Source organism: Cherax quadricarinatus, chromosome 54 (assembly GCF_038502225.1).
Source record: "Cherax quadricarinatus isolate ZL_2023a chromosome 54, ASM3850222v1, whole genome shotgun sequence".
Lineage (NCBI taxonomy): Eukaryota > Metazoa > Arthropoda > Malacostraca > Decapoda > Parastacidae > Cherax > Cherax quadricarinatus.
This window is the reverse complement of record NC_091345.1, coordinates 3,485,975-3,509,229: the sequence shown is the minus strand read 5'-3', so window position 1 is coordinate 3,509,229 and position 23,255 is coordinate 3,485,975. Positions and strand designations below refer to the sequence as shown.

The 23,255-nt window shown below is 45.1% G+C and overlaps 1 protein-coding gene across 3 annotated transcripts in view; it reads right to left on the bottom strand.

The window, feature by feature from the left end:
• Window positions 1-3,101: 3,101 nt before the first annotated feature.
• LOC128699119 (uncharacterized) overlaps window positions 3,102-23,255 on the bottom strand; it is a 30,914-nt gene continuing 10,760 nt past the window's right edge. For all 3 annotated transcript variants that reach the window (XM_053791641.2, XM_053791642.2, XM_053791643.2), the window contains exons 6-7: window positions 21,221-21,309; window positions 3,102-3,616 (exon numbers count right to left, since the gene is read on the bottom strand). In XM_053791641.2, the coding sequence (XP_053647616.1) occupies window positions 3,541-3,616; window positions 21,221-21,309 (165 nt within the window). In that variant the 3' untranslated portion in view covers window positions 3,102-3,540. The remainder of the gene's footprint in view (window positions 3,617-21,220; window positions 21,310-23,255) is intronic.

Sequence of the window (23,255 nt, the reverse complement as noted above, 5' to 3'; positions counted from 1 at the left end):
GGGAGTCATTATATGTGACTAGTGAGGGAGTCATTATATGTGACTAGTGACTAGTCGTTATATGTGACTAGTGAGGGAGTCATATGTGACTAGTGAGGGGAGTCATTATATATGACTAGTGAGGGAGTCATTATATGTGACTAGTGAGGGAGTCCTTATATGTGACTAGTGAGGGAGTATTATATGTGACTAGTGAGGGAGTCATTATATGTGACTATTGAGGGAGTCATTATATGTGACGAGTGAGGGAGTCATTATATGTGACTAGTGAGGGAGTCATTATATGTGACTAGTGAGGGAGTCATTATATGTGACTAGTGAGGGAGTCGTTATATGTGACTAGTGAGGGAGTCATTATATGTGACTAGTGAGGGAGTCATTATATGTGACTAGTGTGGGAGTCGTTATATGTGACTAGTGAGGGAGTCATTATATGTGACTAGTGAGGGAGCCATTATATATGACTAGTGAGGGAGTCATTATATGTGACTAGTGAGGGAGTCATTATATGTGACTAGTGAGGGAGTCATTATATGTGACTAGTGAGGGAGTCATTATATGTGACTAGTGAGGGAGTCGTTATATGTGACTAGTGAGGGAGTCATTATATGTGACTAGTGAGGGAGTCATTATATGTGACTAGTGAGGGAGTCATTATATGTGACTAGTGAGGGAGTCATTATATGTGACTAGTGAGGGAGTCATTATATGTGACTAGTGAGGGAGTCATTATATGTGACTAGAGAGGGAATCATTATATGTGACTATTGAAAGAGTCATTATATGTGACTAGTGAGGGAGTCATTATATGTGACTAGTGAGGGAGTCATTATATGTGACTAGTGAGGGAGTCATTATATGTGACTAGTGAGGGAGTCATTATATGTGACTAGTGAGGGAGTCTTTATGTGTGACTAGTGAGGGAGTCATTATATATGACTAGTGAGGGAGTCATTATATGTGACTAGTGAGGGAGTCCTTATATGTGACTAGTGAGGGAGTATTATATGTGACTAGTGAGGGAGTCATTATATGTGACTATTGAGGGAGTCATTATATGTGACTATTGAGGGAGTCATTATATGTGACTAATGAGGGAGTCATTATATGTGACTAGTGAGGGTGTCATTATATGTGACTAGTGAGGGAGTCATTATATGTGACTAGTGAGGGAGTCATTATATGTGACTAGTGAGGAAGTCATTATATGTGACTAGTGAAGAAGTCATTATATGTGACTAGTGAGGGAGTCATTATATGTGACTAGTGAGGGAGTCATTATATGTGACTAGTGAAGGAGTCATCATATGTGACTAGTGAGGGAGTCATTTTATGTGACTAGTGAGAGAGTCATTATATGTGAATAGTGAGGGAGTCATTATATGTGACTAGTGAGGGAGTCATTATATGTGACTAGTGAGGGAGTCATTATATGTGACTAGTGAGGGAGTCATTACGCTATGTCAACAACACCTCTTAACTGTGAACTGCATCAGTCATATGTAAGTGTTTAAACAGTTGTTAGCCTCATACATTTATTGTGCACCCCATACCCATGGTATGGGTGGTAGTCACCCCATACCCATGGTATGGGTGGTAGTCACCCCATACCCATGGTATGGGTGGTAGTCACCCCATACCCATGGTATGGGTGGTAGTTACCCCATACCCATGTTATTGGTAGTAGTCACCCCATATCCATGGTATGGGTGGTAGTCACCCCATACCCATGGAATGGGTGGTAGTCACACCATACCCATGGTAAGGGTGGTAGTCACACCATACCCATGGTATGGGTGGTAGTCACTCCATACCCATGGTATGGGTGGTAGTCACACCATACCCATGGTATGGGAGGTAGTCACCCCATACCCATGGTATGGGTGGTAGTCACCCCATACCCATGGTATGGGTGGTAGTTACACCATACTCATGCTACGGGTGGTGGTCACACCATACTCATCGTATGGGTGGTAGTCACCCCATACCCATGGTGTGGGTGGTAGTCACCCCATACCCATGGTGTGGGTAGTAGTCACCCCAAACCCATGGTGTGGGTGGTAGTCACCCCATACCCATGGTATAGGTGGTAGTCACACCATACCCATAGTATGGATGGTAGTCACAACATACCCATAGTATGGATGGTAGTCATCCCATACCCATGGTATGGATGTTAGTCATCCCATACCCATGGTGTGGGTGGTAGTCACACGATACCCATGGTATGGGTGGTAGTTACCCCATACCCATGGAATGGGGTGTAGTCACGGCATACCCATGATGTGGGTGGTAGTCACTCCATACCCATGGAGTGGGTGGTAGTCACCCCATACCCATGGTGTGAGTAGTAGTCACACCATACCCATGGTGTGGGTGGTAGTCACCCCATACCCATGGTGTGGGTGGTAGTAACACCATACCCATGGTGTGGGGGGGTAGTAACACCATACATAAATTACATGAATTACTAAAATGTTAGAGTGTCTTTTATAAGTGGTTCTGAGTTACTTATGACACTTTATATTATAGGAAGGTATCCTGGAATATAAACAGGTTAAAGTGGGTTATGTGTTATTTGCAGTGAGCAAAGTCAGGGTATTTTTTCCAAAATGGTTGATCATATGCCACTTTGGATGAAATACTTCGACATTTCTTGAATATTTGTAAGTTGTCTCTGAATTCACCAGTTTTATCGCAATGCTTCACGTATTGACGCTGTTTGTGACAATATTCCATGTGTTGTGTTCGTCAGGAGACACAGAAGTTGTGACATGGTGCTAAGATATATGATATTTCTCTCTCTAGAACTTATGGTCATTATGTTCGACGCCTTCGGTCCACTGCGAACAAGTTAAGCATCACATCGCATGTTGTGAGTTTATCTCCGCAGACACCTACAGGAATTTCGTCAGCCATTGAGAGTTTTAAAAGAATTACATGCTGAACAAATTGTTAAATAAGTAAGTTTATCCACGTATACACAATACAAAGATTATCATACATAGCAGCATATGTGTAGAGAACCTGAAATAACCCAAAAATCTCAGACAGAATGACTTATTTCCATTGGGGATATTACTAAGAAAACCGTATTCAAATTAAATCAAATCAATAGTTTATTCTCTGGAAAGATTACAATTTGTGGTTTGCATATTATAAAATACTAATTACAAAGAGGGCCACTATCATGCCTAGCATAACTAGGCATTTCAGTCAGACTAATTCAAACTGTATATTGATACAAGTTATGGAGGATATTGATATTAAAGCTAGGTAACTACATTATAGTTTGTAAATTTAGCAATGAGAATGGTTGGTCTTGGCACGATACACAGTTTACATTATAGCTCCTATATTGGAGTATCTCAGGCAAACTTATGACTAGTTTAAGATTTGTTTGGCAATAGCTTTATTCGACCTTTTATGTTTACAGTCATTTGGGTGAGTGTAAGTGTAAATTGAGGGGAAACACAGGTATCGAGAGTAGATCTAGTCTGTTCTTTTATGTATCATCCTGTAGCCACACAGGTTACGGCGTTAGACTCTTCTAATACTTTTAATTATTCCGCCGAGAACCTGGAAAAGAAGTGCAAACATCCTTTTCTCGGAGTCTCTGGAAATAAAGAGAGAAATTTTAGCATATTGGTAAGGACAATTAGGTAGAGTATCTGTCTCGATAATGGAGGACGGAGGATCGAGCCTCCAACAATTAATGCATTTAATGATATACAGGCTATAGCGATTCATAAAAAATACAGTAATGCTGAGTTTATCGAGTAATGTGTATGGACGAATTTTAATTGCTACTAACTGAAAAAAAAGAGAATCTGTGATTGTACAAGAAAGTGAAGATGCAATAAATGAACCTTCACACTGATGCAAGTAACTGACCACTACTTGTGTCTCTAGATATCAGCACTTCTTAAAGGCTGGACAGAGGAGAGACACTGAATGAACTGGGTGGTATATTGTTAAAATATGAATGCAACGTTGAGAACCCAGACCCAGGACCCATTATGTGCCAGGGTACACTCTTGACTGCCGCACACACCATGGGCAGGAAGTACACAATCAAGATTTTAAACTAACTTAAAGTTGAGGCACACTTTAGAGAGTGTAAACAAAAAGAACATGTTATTTAAAGAAAATGTTGGTGTACTAAGTGTTACTGCCAGTGTTGAGTGTACTAAGTTAATGTTACTGCCAGTGTTGAGTGTACTAAGTTAATGTTACTGCCAGTGTTGAGTGTACTAAGTTAATGTTACTGCCAGTGTTGAGTGTACTAAGTTAATGTTACTGCCAGTGTTGAGTGTACTAAGTTAATGTTACTGCCAGTGTTGAGTGTACTAAGTTAATGTTACTGCCAGTGTTGAGTGTACTAAGTTAATGTTACTGCCAGTGTTGAGTGTACTAAGTTAATGTTACTGCCAGTGTTGAGTGTACTAAGTTAATGTTACTGCCAGTGTTGAGTGTACTAAGTTAATGTTACTGCCAGTGTTGAGTGTATTAAGTGTTACTACTAGTGTTGAGTGTACTAAGTTAATGTTACTGCCAGTGTTGAGTGTACTAAGTTAATGTTACTGCCAGTGTTGAGTGTATTAAGTGTTGCTACTAGTGTTGAGTGTACTAAGTTAATGTTACTGCCAGTGTTGAGTGTATTAAGTGTTACTACTAGTGTTGAGTGTACTAAGTTAATGTTACTGCCAGTGTTGAGTGTACTAAGTTAATGTTACTGCCAGTGTTGAGTGTATTAAGTGTTACTACTAGTGTTGAGTGTACTAAGTTAATGTTACTGCCAGTGTTGAGTGTACTAAGTTAATGTTACTGCCAGTGTTGAGTGTATTAAGTGTTGCTACTAGTGTTGAGTGTACTAAGTTAATGTTACTGCCAGTGTTGAGTGTATTAAGTGTTGCTACTAGTGTTGAGTGTATTAAGTCAATGTTACTGCCAGTGTTGAGTGTATTAAGTCAATGTTACTGCCAGTGTTGAGTGTATTAAGTGTTGCTACTAGTGTTGAGTGTATTAAGTCAATGTTACTGCCAGTGTTGAGTGTACTAAGTGTTGCTACTAGTGTTGAGTGTATTAAGTCAATGTTACTGCCAGTGTTGAGTGTATTAAGTGTTGCTACTAGTGTTGAGTGTATTAAGTCAATGTTACTGCCAGTGTTGAGTGTATTAAGTGTTGCTACTAGTGTTGAGTGTATTAAGTCAATGTTACTGCCAGTGTTGAGTGTATTAAGTGTTACTACTAGTGTTGAGTGTACTAAGTCAATGTTACTGCCAGTGTTGAGCGTATTAAGTGTTGCTACTAGTGTTGAGTGTACTAAGTCAATGTTACTGCCAGTGTTGGGTGTATTAAGTGTTGCTACTAGTGTTGAGTGTACTAAGTCAATGTTACTGCCAGTGTTGAGTGTATTAAGTGTTACTACTAGTGTTGAGTGTACTAAGTCAATGTTACTGCCAGTGTTGAGTGTATTAAATGTTACTACTAGTGTTGAGTGTACTAAGTCAATGTTACTGCCAGTGTTGAGTGTATTAAGTGTTACTACTAGTGTTGAGTGTACTAAGTCAATGTTACTGCTAGTGTTGAGTGTACTAAGTCAATGTTACTGCCAGTGTTGAGTGTATTAAGTGTTACTACTAGTGTTGAGTGTACTAAGTCAATGTTACTGCCAGTGTTGAGTGTACCAAGTCAATGTTACTGCCAGTGTTGAGTGTACTAAGTCAATGTTTCTGCCAGTGTTGAGTGTATTAAGTGTTACTACTAGTGTTGAGTGTACTAAGTCAATGTTACTGCCAGTGTTGAGTGTACTAAGTCAATGTTACTGCCAGTGTTGAGTGTATTAAGTGTTACTACTAGTGTTGAGTGTACTAAGTCAATGTTACTGCCAGTGTTGTGTATTAAGTGTTACTACTAGTGTTGAGTGTACTAAGTCAATGTTACTGCCAGTGTTGAGTGTATTAAGTGTTACTACTAGTGTTGAGTGTACTAAGTCAATGTTACTGCCAGTGTTGAGTGTATTAAGTGTTACTACTAGTATTGAGTGTACTAAGTCAATGTTACTGCCAGTGTTGAGTGTACTAAGTCAATGTTACTGCCAGTGTTGAGTGTATTAAGTGTTACTACTAGTGTTGAGTGTACTAAGTCAATGTTACTGCCAGTGTTGAGTGTACTAAGTCAATGTTACTGCCAGTGTTGAGTGTACTAAGTCAATGTTACTGCCAGTGTTGAGTGTATTAAGTGTTACTACTAGTGTTAAGTGTACTAAGTCAATGTTACTGCCAGTGTTGAGTGTATTAAGTGTTACTACTAGTGTTGAGTGTACTAAGTCAATGTTACTGCCAGTGTTGAGTGTACTAAGTCAATGTTACTGCCAGTGTTGAGTGTATTAAGTGTTACTGCTAGTGTTGAGTGTACTAAGTTAATGTTACTGCCAGTGTTGAGTGTATTAAGTGTTACTACTAGTGTTGAGTGTACTAAGTCAATGTTACTGCCAGTGTTGAGTGTACTAAGTCAATGTTACTGCCAGTGTTGAGTGCATTAAGTGTTACTACTAGTGTTGAGTGTACTAAGTCAATGTTACTGCCAGTGTTGAGTATTAAGTGTTACTACTAGTGCTGAGTGTACTAAGTCAATGTTACTGCCAGTGTTGAGTGTACTAAGTCAATGTTACTGCTAGTGTTGAGTGTATTAAGTGTTACTACTAGTGTTGAGTGTACTAAGTCAATGTTACTGCTAGTGTTGAGTGTACTAAGTCAATGTTGCTGCCAGTGTTGAGTGTATTAAGTGTTACTACTAGTGTTGAGTGTACTAAGTCAATGCTACTGCCAGTGTTGAGTGTACTAAGTCAATGTTACTGCCAGTGTTGAGTGTATTAAGTGTTACTACTAGTGTTGAGTGTACTAAGCCAATGTTACTGCCAGTGTTGAGTGTACTAAGTATTACTACTAGTGTTGAGTGTACTAAGTCAATGTTACTGCCAGTGTTGAGTGTATTAAGTGTTACTACTAGTGTTGAGTGTACTAAGTCAATGTTACTGCTAGTGTTGAGTGTACTAAGTCAATGTTACTGTCAGTGGTGAGTGTACTAAGTCAATGTTACTGCCAGTGTTGAGTGTATTAAGTGTTACTACTAGTGTTGAGTGTAGTAAGTCAATGTTACTGCCAGTGTTGAGTGTGTTAAGTGTTACTGCTAGTGTTGAGAGTACAAAGTCAGCGTTACTGCTAGTGTTGAGTGTACTGTTTCTGCTATTGTTCAGTGTACTAAGTCAATGTTACTGCTAATGTTGAGTGTATTATGTTAGTGTTACTGCTAGTGTTGAGTGTACTGTTTCTGCTAGTGTTCAGTGTACTACGTCAATGTTGAGTGTACTAAGTCAGTGTTACTGCTAGTGTTGAGTGTACTAAGTGTTACTGCTAGTGTTGAGTGTACTAAGTCAGTGTTACTGCTAGAGTTGAGTGTACCAAGTCAGTGTTTCTGCTAGTGTTGAGTGTACTAAGTCAGTGTTACTGCTAGAGTTGAGTGTACCAAGTCATTGTTACTGCTAGAGTTGAGTGTACCAAGTCAGTGTTACTGCTAGTGTTGAGTGTACTAAGTCAGTGTTACTACTAGTGTTGAGTGTACTAAGTCAGTGTTACTGCTAGAGTTGAGTATACTAAGTCGGTGTTACTGCTAGTGTTGAGTGTACTAAGTGTTACTGCTAGTGTTGAGTATACTAAGTCGGTGTTACTGCTAGTGTTGAGTGTACTAAGTGTTACTGCTAGTGTTGAGTATACTAAGTCAGTGTTACTGCTAGTGTTGAGTGTACTAAGTGTTACTGCTAGTGTTGAGTATACTAAGTCGGTGTTACTGCTAGTGTTGAGTGTACTAAGTGTTACTGCTAGTGTTGAGTATACTAAGTCAGTGTTACTGCTAGTGTTGAGTGTACTAAGTGTTACTGCTAGTGTTGAGTATACTAAGTCGGTGTTACTGCTAGTGTTGAGTGTTCTAAGTGTTACTGCTAGTGTTGAGTATACTAAGTCGGTGTTACTGCTAGTGTTGAGTGTTCTAAGTGTTACTGCTAGTGTTGAGTATACTAAGTCGGTGTTACTGCTAGTGTTGAGTGTACTAAGTGTTACTGCTAGTGTTGAGTATACTAAGTCAGTGTTACTGCTAGTGTTGAGTGTACTAAGTGTTACTGCTAGTGTTGAGTATACTAAGTCGGTGTTACTGCTAGTGTTGAGTGTACTAAGTGTTACTGCTAGTGTTGAGTATACTAAGTCAGTGTTACTGCTAGTGTTGAGTGTACTAAGTGTTACTGCTAGTGTTGAGTATACTAAGTCAGTGTTACTGCTAGTGTTGAGTGTACTATGAATTTTTGCAACTTTCTTTCTGTAAATATGAATTAAAGAAGGATATCACAGTATTATGAGTGCCTGTGGTAGTGGTGTGTCTAGTGGATTCTCCTTCAAGGAATTCAAGACTACGTAGACTACCCAAGACTGAGGCATCTCTCGTAGTATCATTAAGTGATTAGTAGACTACGAGATCATTCCTGTCAAATATATTTGAACTTCCTGTCTACATATTTCTTTTTATGATGTATTTCTTCATATATTTTTTAAGACGGAACTGCCGGTGTTATTTTTTCTCAGTGTATCAGCGGGAGGAAGATCGAGGGAAAGATTTCATTGATATGAAACACACGACTTCCTCTCTGGGCTATTTTTATGATGCGTTTCTTCAGGTCTTAGAGAAGAATAGATAAAAAAAATATTCATAGTTAACAATTTCCTTAAATTTTAATAATCACGTCTGATGTCATTTTTCATAAGGATTCCTGCACCAATCTATACAACCGATCTTTGTTATAGATACTGAAAATTAAATGAAAAAAAAAACTTTTCTCTATTATACGTTAATTCAATATGAGTAAAAAATACATTGAGAAGTTTTACCAATGTCTGGATACATACATGTGCTTTTCCTGGCATCCAACATCTATAAAAAAGTCAAGACGATCTTTTTCTTGAAGGCAAAAACTCCTTCCTTTCTTCACTTTTGCAGACCATACTTTGAATATTTCATCAATACCTGGAGTACACATGGCTGTTACTGTTGGTCACTCACATCCCGACGTACGAACCACAGTCTACCTGGTCAGGTACTGACTTTGGGTGCTTGTCCAGTGCCTTCTTGAAGACAGCCAGGGGACAGCCAGGGGACAGCCAGGGGACAGCCAGGGGACAGCCAGGGGACAGCCAGGGGACAGCCAGGGGACAGCCAGGGGACAGCCAGGGGACAGCCAGGGGACAGCCAGGGGACAGCCAGGGGACAGCCAGGGGACAGCCAGGGGTCTATAGGTAAACCCTCTAACCTTCTGTAAATATGCTACAATACTCCAGTATGGTGTTTTTTAGTTTCCACGATACAAAATACAGTCCCAAGCAATTTTTTTCTTTTGTTGGCCTTTAAAGTTGAAATGGAAAAGGGAAATTCTAAGCCTTTATTAACTTCACTTGAGATGTGAGAGATACCAGATTTTCTTCTCTGTGACCACTTGTCTAGACTCACCAGTCAGGTGGGTTACTTGAGACACAACAGTCAGGTGGGTTACTTGAGACACAACAGTCAGGTGGGTTACTTGAGACACAACAGTCAGGTGGGTTACTTGAGACACAACAGTCAGGTGGGTTACTTGAGACACAACAGTCAGGTGGGTTACTTGAGACACAACAGTCAGGTGGGTTACTTGAGACACAACAGTCAGGTGGGTTACTTGAGACACAACAGTCAGGTGGGTTACTTGAGAGATACAACAGTCAGGTGGGTTACTTGAGACACAACAGTCAGGTGGGTTACTTGAGACACAACAGTCAGGTGGGTTACTTGAGACACAACAGTCAGGTGGGTTACTTGAGACTCACCAGTCAGGTGGGTTACTTGAGACACAACAGTCAGGTGGGTTACTTGAGACACAACAGTCAGGTGGGTTACTTGAGACACAACAGTCAGGTGGGTTACTTGAGACACAACAGTCAGGTGGGTTACTTGAGACACAACAGTCAGGTGGGTTACTTGAGACACAACAGTCAGGTGGGTTACTTGAGACACAACAGTCAGGTGGGTTACTTGAGACTCACCAGTCAGGTGGGTTACTTGAGAGACACAACAGTCAGGTGGGTTACTTGAGACACAACAGTCAGGTGGGTTACTTGAGACACAACAGTCAGGTGGGTTACTTGAGACACAACAGTCAGGTGGGTTACTTGAGACACAACAGTCAGGTGGGTTACTTGAGACACAACAGTCAGGTGGGTTACTTGAGAGATACAACAGTCAGGTGGGTTACTTGAGACACAACAGTCAGGTGGGTTACTTGAGACACAACAGTCAGGTGGGTTACTTGAGACACAACAGTCAGGTGGGTTACTTGAGACACAACAGTCAGGTGGGTTACTTGAGACACAACAGTCAGGTGGGTTACTTGAGACACAACAGTCAGGTGGGTTACTTGAGACACAACAGTCAGGTGGGTTACTTGAGAGACACAACAGTCAGGTGGGTTACTTGAGACACAACAGTCAGGTGGGTTACTTGAGACACAACAGTCAGGTGGGTTACTTGAGACACAACAGTCAGGTGGGTTACTTGAGACACAACAGTCAGGTGGGTTACTTGAGACACAACAGTCAGGTGGGTTACTTGAGAGACACAACAGTCAGGTGGGTTACTTGAGAGACACAACAGTCAGGTGGGTTACTTGAGACACAACAGTCAGGTGGGTTACTTGAGACACAACAGTCAGGTGGGTTACTTGAGACACAACAGTCAGGTGGGTTACTTGAGACACAACAGTCAGGTGGGTTACTTGAGAGACACAACAGTCAGGTGGGTTACTTGAGACACAACAGTCAGGTGGGTTACTTGAGACACAACAGTCAGGTGGGTTACTTGAGAGACACAACAGTCAGGTGGGTTACTTGAGAGACACAACAGTCAGGTGGGTTACTTGAGACACAACAGTCAGGTGGGTTACTTGAGACACAACAGTCAGGTGGGTTACTTGAGAGACACAACAGTCAGGTGGGTTACTTGAGAGACACAACAGTCAGGTGGGTTACTTGAGACACAACAGTCAGGTGGGTTACTTGAGACACAACAGTCAGGTGGGTTACTTGAGACACAACAGTCAGGTGGGTTACTTGAGAGACACAACAGTCAGGTGGGTTACTTGAGAGACACAACAGTCAGGTGGGTTACTTGAGACACAACAGTCAGGTGGGTTACTTGAGACACAACAGTCAGGTGGGTTACTTGAGACACAACAGTCAGGTGGGTTACTTGAGAGACACAACAGTCAGGTGGGTTACTTGAGACACAACAGTCAGGTGGGTTACTTGAGACACAACAGTCAGGTGGGTTACTTGAGACACAACAGTCAGGTGGGTTACTTGAGAGACACAACAGTCAGGTGGGTTACTTGAGACACAACTCAGGTGAGAGACACAACAGTCAGGTGGGTTACTTGAGACACAACAGTCAGGTGGGTTACTTGAGAGACACAACAGTCAGGTGGGTTACTTGAGAGACACAACAGTCAGGTGGGTTACTTGAGAGACACAACAGTCAGGTGGGTTACTTGAGACACAACAGTCAGGTGGGTTACTTGAGAGACACAACAGTCAGGTGGGTTACTTGAGACACAACAGTCAGGTGGGTTACTTGAGAGGCACAACAGTCAGGGGTTACTTGAGAGACACAACAGTCAGGTGGGTTACTTGAGAGACACAACAGTCAGGTGGGAGACACAACAGACAGGTGGGTTACTTGAGAGACACAACAGTCAGGTGGGTTACTTGAGAGACACAACAGTCAGGTGGGTTACTTGAGAGACACAACAGTCAGGTGGGTTACTTGAGAGACACAACAGTCAGGTGGGTTACTTGGGTTACTTGAGAGACACAACAGTCAGGTGGGTTACTGGAGAGACACAACAGTCAGGTGGGTTACTTGAGAGACACAACAGTCAGGTGGGTTACTTGAGAGACACAACAGTCAGGTGGGTTACTTGAGAGACACAACAGTCAGGTGGGTTACTCGAGAGACACAACAGTCAGGTGGGTTACTTGAGAGACACAACAGTCAGGTGGGTTACTTGAGAGACACAACAGTCAGGTGGGTTGGGTTACTTGAGAGATACAACAGTCAGGTGGGTTACTTGAGAGACACAACAGTCAGGTGGGTTACTTGAGACACAACAGTCAGGTGGGTTACTTGAGAGACACAACAGTCAGGTGGGTTACTTGAGACACAACAGTCAGGTGGGTTACTTGGGTTACTTGAGACACAACAGTCAGGTGGGTTACTTGAGAGACACAACAGTCAGGTGGGTTACTTGAGAGACACAACAGTCAGGTGGGTTACTTGAGAGACACAACAGTCAGGTGGGTTACTTGAGAGACACAACAGTCAGGTGGGTTACTTGAGAGACACAACAGTCAGGTGGGTTACTTGAGAGATACAACAGTCAGGTGGGTTACTTGAGAGACACAACAGTCAGGTGGGTTACTTGAGAGACACAACAGTCAGGTGGGTTACTTGAGAGACACAACAGTCAGGTGGGTTACTTGAGAGACACAACAGTCAGGTGGGTTACTTGAGACACAACAGTCAGGTGGGTTACTTGAGAGACACAACAGTCAGGTGGGTTACTTGAGAGACACAACAGTCAGGTGGGTTACTTGAGAGACACAACAGTCAGGTGGGTTACTTGAGAGACACAACAGTCAGGTGGGTTACTTGAGAGACACAACAGTCAGGTGGGTTACTTGAGAGACACAACAGTCAGGTGGGTTACTTGAGAGACACAACAGTCAGGTGGGTTACTTGAGAGACACAACAGTCAGGTGGGTTACTTGAGAGACACAACAGTCAGGTGGGTTACTTGAGAGACACAACAGTCAGGTGGGTTACTTGAGAGACACAACAGTCAGGTGGGTTACTTGAGAGACACAACAGTCAGGTGGGTTACGTGAGAGACACAACAGTCAGGTGGGTTACTTGAGAGACACAACAGTCAGGTGGGTTACTGAGAGACACAACAGTCAGGTGGGTTACTTGAGAGACACAACAGTCAGGTGGGTTACTTGAGAGACACAACAGTCAGGTGGGTTACTTGAGAGACACAACAGTCAGGTGGGTTACTTGAGAGACACAACAGTCAGGTGGGTTACTTGAGAGACACAACAGTCAGGTGGGTTACTTGAGACACAACAGTCAGGTGGGTTACTTGAGAGACACAACAGTCAGGTGGGTTACTTGAGAGACACAACAGTCAGGTGGGTTACTTGAGAGACACAACAGTCAGGTGGGTTACTTGAGAGACACAACAGTCAGGTGGGTTACTTGAGAGATACAACAGTCAGGTGGGTTACTTGAGACACAACAGTCAGGTGGGTTACTTGAGAGACACAACAGTCAGGTGGGTTACTTGAGAGATACAACAGTCAGGTGGGTTACTTGAGACACAACAGTCAGGTGGGTTGGGTTACTTGAGACACAACAGTCAGGTGGGTTACTTGAGAGACACAACAGTCAGGTGGGTTTCTTGAGAGACACAACAGTCAGGTGGGTTACTTGAGAGACACAACAGTCAGGTGGGTTACTTGAGAGATACAACAGTCAGGTGGGTTACTTGAGAGACACAACAGTCAGGTGGGTTACTTGAGAGATACAACAGTCAGGTGGGTTACTTGAGACACAACAGTCAGGTGGGTTACTTGAGAGACACAACAGTCAGGTGGGTTACTTGAGAGACACAACAGTCAGGTGGGTTACTTGAGAGACACAACAGTCAGGTGGGTTACTTGAGAGACACAACAGTCAGGTGGGTTACTTGAAAGATACAACAGTCAGGTGGGTTACTTGAGAGACACAACAGTCAGGTGGGTTACTTGAGACACAACAGTCAGGTAGGTTACGTGAGAGACACAACAGTCAGGTGGGTTACTTGAGAGATACAACAGTCAGGTGGGTTACTTGAGACACAACAGTCAGGTGGGTTACTTGAGACACAACAGTCAGGTGGGTTACTTGAGAGACACAACAGTCAGGTGGGTTACTTGAGAGACACAACAGTCAGGTGGGTTACTTGAGAGACACAATAGTCAGGTGGGTTACTTGAGAGATACAACAGTCAGGTGGGTTACTTGAGACACAACAGTCAGGTGGGTTACTTGAGACACAACAGTCAGGTGGGTTACTTGAGAGACACAATAGTCAGGTGGGTTACTTGAGAGATACAACAGTCAGGTGGGTTACTTGAGACACAACAGTCAGGTGGGTTACTTGAGACACAACAGTCAGGTGGGTTACTTGAGAGACACAACAGTCAGGTGGGTTACTTGAGAGACACAACAGTCAGGTGGGTTACTTGAGAGACACAACAGTCAGGTAGGTTACTTGAGAGACACAACAGTCAGGTGGGTTACTTGAGAGACACAACAGTCAGGTGGGTTACTTGAGAGATACAACAGTCAGGTGGGTTACTTGAGACACAACAGTCAGGTGGGTTACTTGAGAGATACAACAGTCATGTAAATCTTTCTCTCTGCTATTAATCTCATTAACAAAACGAGGGACTGGAAAATATTTATATATTGCAGATCTGGGCAGTAGTCGAATGTGGAAGACTTCAGTAGCTTAGTGTTTTCCTGCCACCTCTCCATCTGCTACTGCTGCCTCTCCATCTGCTACTGCTGCCTCTCCATCTGCTACTGATGCCTCTCCATCTGCTACTGCTGCCTCTCCATCTGCTACTGCTGCCTCTCCATCTGCTACTGCTGCCTCTCCATCTGCTACTGATGCCTCTCCATCTGCTACTGCTGCCTCTCCATCTGCTACTGCTGCCTCTCCATCTGCTACTGCTGCCTCTCCATCTGCTACTGCTGCCTCTCCATCTGCTACTGCTGCCTCTCCATCTGCTACTGCTGCCTCTCCATCTGCTACTGCTGCCTCTCCATCTGCTACTGCCACCTCTCCATCTGCTACTGCTGCCTCTCCATCTGCTACTGCCACCTCTCCATCTGCTACTGCTGCCTCTCCATCTGCTACTGCCACCTCTCCATCTGCTACTGCTGCCTCTCCATCTGCTACTGCTGCCTCTCCATCTACTACTGCTGCCTCTCCATCTGCTACTGCTGCCTCTCCATCTGCTACTGCTGCCTCTCCATCTGCTACTGCTGCCTCTCCATCTGCTACTGCTGCCTCTCCATCTGCTACTGCCACCTCTCCATCTGCTACTGCTGCCTCTCCATCTGCTACTGCCACCTCTCCATCTGCTACTGCTGCCTCTCCATCTGCTACTGCCACCTCTCCATCTGCTTCTGCTGCCTCTCCATCTGCTACTGCTGCCTCTCCATCTACTACTGCTGCCTCTCCATCTGCTACTGCTGCCTCTCCATCTGCTACTGCTGCCTCTCCATCTGCTACTGCCACCTCTCCATCTGCTTCTGCTGCCTCTCCATCTGCTACTGCTGCCTCTCCATCTGCTACTGCTGCCTCTCCATCTGCTACTGCCACCTCTCCATCTGCTTCTGCTGCCTCTCCATCTGCTACTGCTGCCTCTCCATCTACTACTGCTGCCTCTCCATCTGCTACTGCTGCCTCTCCATCTGCTACTGCTGCCTCTCCATCTGCTACTGCTGCCTCTCCATCTGCTACTGCTGCCTCTCCATCTGCTACTGCCACCTCTCCATCTGCTTCTGCTGCCTCTCCATCTACTACTGCTGCCTCTCCATCTGCTACTGCTGCCTCTCCATCTGCTACTGCTGCCTCTCCATCTGCTACTGCTGCCTCTCCATCTGCTACTGCTGCCTCTCCATCTGCTACTGCTGCCTCTCCATCTGCTACTGCTGCCTCTCCATCTGCTACTGCTGCCTCTCCATCTGCTACTGCTGCCTCTCCATCTGCTACTGCTGCCTCTCCATCTGCTACTGCTGCCTCTCCATCTGCTACTGCTGCCTCTCCATCTGCTACTGCTGCCTCTCCATCTGCTACTGCTGCCTCTCCATCTGCTACTGCTGCCTCTCCATCTGCTACTGCTGCCTCTCCATCTGCTACTGCTGCCTCTCCATCTGCTACTGCTGCCTCTCCATCTGCTACTGCTGCCTCTCCATCTGCTACTGCTGCCTCTCCATCTGCTACTGCCACCTCTCCATCTGCTACTGCTGCCTCTCCATCTGCTACTGCCACCTCTCCATCTGCTACTGCTGCCTCTCCATCTGCTACTGCCACCTCTCCATCTGCTACTGCTGCCTCTCCATCTGCTACTGCTGCCTCTCCATCTACTACTGCTGCCTCTCCATCTGCTACTGCTGCCTCTCCATCTGCTACTGCTGCCTCTCCATCTGCTACTGCTGCCTCTCCATCTGCTACTGCTGCCTCTCCATCTGCTACTGCCACCTCTCCATCTGCTACTGCTGCCTCTCCATCTGCTACTGCCACCTCTCCATCTGCTACTGCTGCCTCTCCATCTGCTACTGCCACCTCTCCATCTGCTTCTGCTGCCTCTCCATCTGCTACTGCTGCCTCTCCATCTACTACTGCTGCCTCTCCATCTGCTACTGCTGCCTCTCCATCTGCTACTGCTGCCTCTCCATCTGCTACTGCCACCTCTCCATCTGCTTCTGCTGCCTCTCCATCTGCTACTGCTGCCTCTCCATCTGCTACTGCTGCCTCTCCATCTGCTACTGCCACCTCTCCATCTGCTTCTGCTGCCTCTCCATCTGCTACTGCTGCCTCTCCATCTACTACTGCTGCCTCTCCATCTGCTACTGCTGCCTCTCCATCTGCTACTGCTGCCTCTCCACTGCTGCCTCTCCATCTGCTACTGCTGCCTCTCCATCTGCTACTGCTGCCTCTCCATCTGCTACTGCCACCTCTCCATCTGCTACTGCTGCCTCTCCATCTACTACTGCTGCCTCTCCATCTGCTACTGCTGCCTCTCCATCTGCTACTGCTGCCTCTCCATCTGCTACTGCTGCCTCTCCATCTGCTACTGCTGCCTCTCCATCTGCTACTGCTGCCTCTCCATCTGCTACTGCTGCCTCTCCATCTGCTACTGCTGCCTCTCCATCTGCTACTGCTGCCTCTCCATCTGCTACTGCTGCCTCTCCATCTGCTACTGCTGCCTCTCCATCTGCTACTGCTGCCTCTCCATCTGCTACTGCTGCCTCTCCATCTGCTACTGCTGCCTCTCCATCTGCTACTGCTGCATCGCCATCTGATACTGCTGCCTCTCTCTGCATCTGCTCCATCTGCTGCCTCTCTGCATCTGCATACTGCCACCTCTCCATCTGCTACTGCTGCCTCTCCATCTGCTACTGCCACCTCTCCATCTGCTACTGCTGCCTCTCCATCTGCTACTGCTGCCTCTCCATCTGCTACTGCTGCCTCTCCATCTGCTACTGCTGCCTCTCCATCTGCTACTGCTGCCTCTCCATCTGCTACTGCTGCCTCTCCATCTGCTACTGCTGCCTCTCCATCTGCTACTGCCACTTCTCCATCTGCTACTGCTGCCTCTCCATCTGCTACTGCCACCTCTCCATCTGCTACTGCTGCCTCTCCATCTGCTACTGCTGCCTCTCCATCTGCTACTGCTGCCTCTCCATCTGCTACTGAGACCTCTCCATCTGCTTCTGCTGCCTCTCCATCTGCTACTGCTGCCTCTCCATCTGCTACTGCTGCCTCTCCATCTGCTACTGCCACCTCTCCATCTGCTTCTGCTGCCTCTCCATCTGCTACTGCTGCCTCTCCATCTGCTACTGCTGCTACTGCCACCTCTCCATCTGCTTCTGCTGCCTCTCCATCTACTACTGCTGCCTCTCCATCTGCTACTGCTGCCTCTCCATCTGCTACTGCTGCCTCTCCATCTGCTACTGCTGCCTCTCCATCTGCTACTGCTGCCTCTCCATCTGCTACTGCTGCCTCTCCATCTGCTACTGCTGCCTCTCCATCTGCTACTGCTGCCTCTCCATCTGCTACTGCTGCCTCTCCATCTGCTACTGCTGCCTCTCCATCTGCTACTGCTGCCTCTCCATCTGCTACTGCTGCCTCTCCATCTGCTACTGCTGCCTCTCCATCTGCTACTGCTGCCTCTCCATCTGCTACTGCTGCCTCTCCATCTGCTACTGCTGCCTCTCCATCTGCTACTGCTGCCTCTCCATCTGCTACTGCTGCCTCTCCATCTGCTACTGCTGCCTCTCCATCTGCTACTGCCACTTCTCCATCTGCTACTGCTGCCTCTCCATCTATTACTGCTGCCTCTCCATCTATTACTGCTGCCTCTCCATGTGTTACTGCTGCCTCTCCATGTGTTACTGCTGCCTCTCCATCTGCTACTGCTGCCTCTCCATCTGCTACTGCTGCCTCTCCATCTGCTACTGCTGCCTCTCCATCTGCTACTGCTGCTACTGCTGCCTCTCCCTGCCTCTCCATCTGCTACTGCTGCCTCTCCATCTGCTACTGCTGCCTCTCCATCTGCTACTGCTGCCTCTCCATCTGCTACTGCTGCCTCTCCATCTCCATCTGCTACTGCTGCCTCTACTGCTGCCTCTCCATCTGCTACTGCTGCCTCTCCATCTGCTACTGCTGCCTCTCCATCTGCTACTGCTGCCTCTCCATCTGCTACTGCTGCCTCTCCATCTGCTACTGCTGCCTCTCCATCTGCTACTGCTGCCTCTCCATCTGCTACTGCTGCCTCTCCATCTGCTACTGCTGCCTCTCCATCTGCTACTGCTGCCTCTCCATCTGCTACTGCTGCCTCTCCATCTGCTACTGCTGCCTCTCCATCTGCTACTGCTGCCTCTCCATCTACTACTGCTGCCTCTCCATCTGCTACTGCTGCCTCTCCATCTGCTACTGCTGCCTCTCCATCTGCTACTGCTGCCTCTCCATCTGCTACTGCTGCCTCTCCATCTGCTACTGCTGCCTCTCCATCTGCTACTGCTGCCTCTCCATCTGCTACTGCTGCCTCTCCATCTGCTACTGCTGCCTCTCCATCTGCTACTGCTGCCTCTCCATCTGCTACTGCTGCCTCTCCATCTGCTACTGCTGCCTCTCCATCTGCTACTGCTGCCTCTCCATCTGCTACTGCTGCCTCTCCATCTGCTACTGCTGCCTCTCCATCTGCTACTGCTGCCTCTCCATCTGCTACTGCTGCCTCTCCATCTGCTACTGCTGCCTCTCTGCATCTGCTATCTGCGACTGCTGCCTCTCCATCTGCTACTGCTACCTCTCCATCTGTTACTGCTGCCTCTCCATCTGCTACTGCTGCCTCTCCATCTGCTACTGCTGCCTCTCCATCTGCTACTGCTGCCTCTCCATCTGTTACTGCTGCCCCTCCATCTGCTACTGCTGCCTCTCCATCTGCTACTGCTGCCTCTCCATCTGCGACTGCTGCCTCTCCATCTGCTACTGCTGCCTCTCCATCTGCTACTGCTGCCTCTCCATCTGCTACTGCTGCCTCTCCATCTGCTACTGCTGCCTCTCCATCTGCTACTGCTGCCTCTCCATCTGCTACTGCTGCCTCTCCATCTGCTACTGCTGCCTCTCCATCTACTACTGCTGCCTCTCCATCTGCTACTGCTGCCTCTCCATCTGCTACTGCTGCCTCTCCATCTGCTACTGCTGCCTCTCCATCTGCTACTGCTGCCTCTCCATCTGCTACTGCTGCCTCTCCATCTACTACTGCTGCCTCTCCATCTGCTACTGCTGCCTCTCCATCTGCTACTGCTGCCTTTCCATCTGCTACTGCTGCCTCTCCATCTGCTACTGCTGCCTCTCTATCTGCTACTGCTGCCTCTCCTTCTGCTACTGCTGCCTCTCCATCTGCTACTGCTGCCTCTCCATCTGCTACTGCTGCCTCTCCATCTGCTACTGCTGCCTCTCCATCTACTACTGCTGCCTCTCCATCTGCTACTGCTGCCTCTCCATCTGCTACTGCTGCCTCTACATCTGCTACTGCTGCCTCTACATCTGTTACTGCTGCCTCTCCATCTGCTACTGCTGCCTCTACATATGCTACTTCTGCCTCTCCATCTATTACTGCTGCCTCTCCATCTGCTACTGCTGCCTCTCCATCTATTACTGCTGCCTCTCCATCTGCTACTGCTGCCTCTCCATCTGCTACTGCTGCCTCTCCCTCTATTACTGCTGCCTCTCAATCTGTTACTACTGCCTCTCCATCTATTACTATTGCCTCTCCGTCTGTTACTGCTGCCTCTTCATCTGCTACTGCTGCCTCTCCATCTATTACTATTGCCTCTCCATCTGTTACTACTGCCTCTCCGTCTGTTACTGCTGCCTCTTCATCTGCTACTGCTGCCTCTTCATCTGCTACTGCTGCCTCTCCATCTGTTACTGCTGCCTCTCCATGTGTTACTGCTGCCTCTCCGTCTGTTACTGCCTCCTCTTCACCTGTTACTGCTCCCTCTCCATCTGTTCCTGCTGCCTCTCCATCTGTTACTGCTGCCTCTACACCTGTTCTTGCCACCCGTACACCTGTTCTTGCTACCCCTACACTTGTTCTTGCTACTTCAACGCCTGTTCTTGATGCCTCTATACCTGTTCTTGCTACTTTTACACCTGTTCTTGCTGCCTCTACACCTGTTCTTGCCACCTCTGCACCTGTTCTTGCTACCTCTACACCTGTTCTTGCCACCTCTGCAAGTCTTCTTGCTAATTTTACACCTGTTCGTGCCACTTCTAATTAGGTAAACGAGCACTTATTGGTCAAGAAAGTAGCCATAATGCTGGCCACATAGTATACGATCATTTTTATTATCATCCGTGTGTTTGTAGGGAACTCTTGTGACACACAGCTTATGTATTTATAATGTTAAATAAAGTAACATTGCTCTGTGTCTCCTATGGTCACTTACCTGGTCTTGTGGACCCTGACATCGTGAAGCTACTGAAGGAAAAGTAACTTCCTTGGTCTTGTGGGTGATGACATCAAATATACCCTGAAGGAAAAGTAACTTGATCTTGTGGATTGTGACATCAAATATACCCTGAAGGAAAAGTAACTTGATCTTGTGGATTGTGACATCAAATATACCCTGAAGGAAAAGTAACTTGATCTTGTGGATTGTGACATCAAATATACCCTGAAGGAAAAGTAACTTGATCTTGTGGATTGTGACATCATATATACCCTGAAGGAAATGTAACTTACTTGGCCTCGCGGACGGTGACATCAGAGCAGAAGACATCGTCCACTCTAACACACTTGGAGGGATCCCGACAGTTCACCACCACCCGCAGCTTCACATACAAGAACAACACATAATAATAATAATAATAATAATAATAATAATAATAATAATAATAATAATAATAATAATAATAATAATAATAATAATATATTTATTTCTACAAGTACATGTACAAGGTATACAAACCATAGCTGACATCAATAACATACTGCTATATAGAAAGCCGCTTGCTATACAGAGCATTTCGGGCAAATTATGTCAGTTTTGTCCCAGGATGCGACCCACACCAGTCCACTAACACCCAGGTACCCATTTTATACTGATGGTAAACATAGACAACCGGTGTAAGGAAACATGCCCAATGTTTCTACCCTCGCCGGAAATTGAACCCAGACCCTCGTCGTGTGAAGCAAGAGCTTTAACTATCAAGCCACGGGCCACTTACCAACAGTTACAACATAACACACGGTATTGTGGCTCTGGTGGCCTGGTGGTTAACGCTCTCGCTTCACACGGTGAGGGCCTGGGTTCGATTCCCAGCCAGAGTAGAAACATTGGACGTGTTTCTTTCCACCTGTTGTCTATGTTCCCCATCAGTAAAATGGGTACCTGGGTGTTAGTCGACTGGTGTGGGTCGCATCCTGGGACACTGACCTAAGGAGGCCTGGTCACAGACCGGGCCGCGGGGGCGTTGACCCCCGGAACTCTCTCCAGATAAACTCCAGAAACTGGCGACATGTATTTTAGACTCTTAGATATTTCATTCGTATATTTCAACACGAAGCTAATTTGTGCTTATTGTTTGTACCATAAATCCCAGACACGTCCTGTGGGTCAGAAGATTCCTACAAACTTTGCTAACTTATACAACAAATTGATTTAGAAAGACACGTAAGTAAACACTAGGATAAATTTATCAGAAAACATTTCTGTCCTGGAACCTTGACCACTTCTAACATACAGTTAAAAAAAATAACAGTATATGGAAGAAATCACAATATAAAGTGTAACTGTAAATATGAAAAAAAATCCTACAGTAAAAATAGGAAATAAAACCTAAGCGCTTTCATGTGCTTACACACATATTCAGAGGAAGATGTGTGTGTGTGTGTGTGTGTGTGTGTGTGTGTGTGTAAGAACATGAAAGCGTTCACAGCAGTATATATATATATATATATATATATATATATATATATATATATATATATATATATATATATATATATATATATATATATATATATATATATATATATATATATATATATATATATATATATATATATATATATATATATATATATATATATATATATATATATATATATATATATATATATATATATATAGTAGAGTGAGGTGTGACACATGGTGACCTGTGTTGCAATAAGATCACAGTAAACAGGTAATATCACAATATGCAGAACAACCACTGTGAAAAAATAGTGAAATTCCAAGCGCTTTCGTGACTTCTAACATTATCAAGGAACTATAATTCCTTGATAACACTGATCAATAACCAAAATGTTTCCGAGACCAGAGTAGCAATTTCCAACTAATTTTAGGTCACTGATAATGAATATCATGGTTAAAATTGTTTGTTAACTCTACTTTTCAATATACACCTACGTGTCACAACAGGTTCCAACAGGCTTGTGGCAGTGTGTTTCTTACGACACTCACAGTCTGACTGACCATCATTATTGTTCCAGCAATCATAGAAGGTGGCTGTGATGTGCAAGTTTATATTCTGAGGTGAAAGGTAGGTGATTTTCTTAGCCAAACACTTTTTAAACTTATAATAAATATCCACCGAGCAAGCTATTGATATGCATGTGAGATATATTAATTTTATTTTCCTATTGAATGATATAAATACTTCTGCTTAGCTGTTACTTTCTGTTATAATGATAAGTTAATGAATAAATTTTCTGTTTATCTTCTAACTGTTTGTTGCTCTTTTCTTTCAGATGTTTCGTACTTGTGCGAATAAGT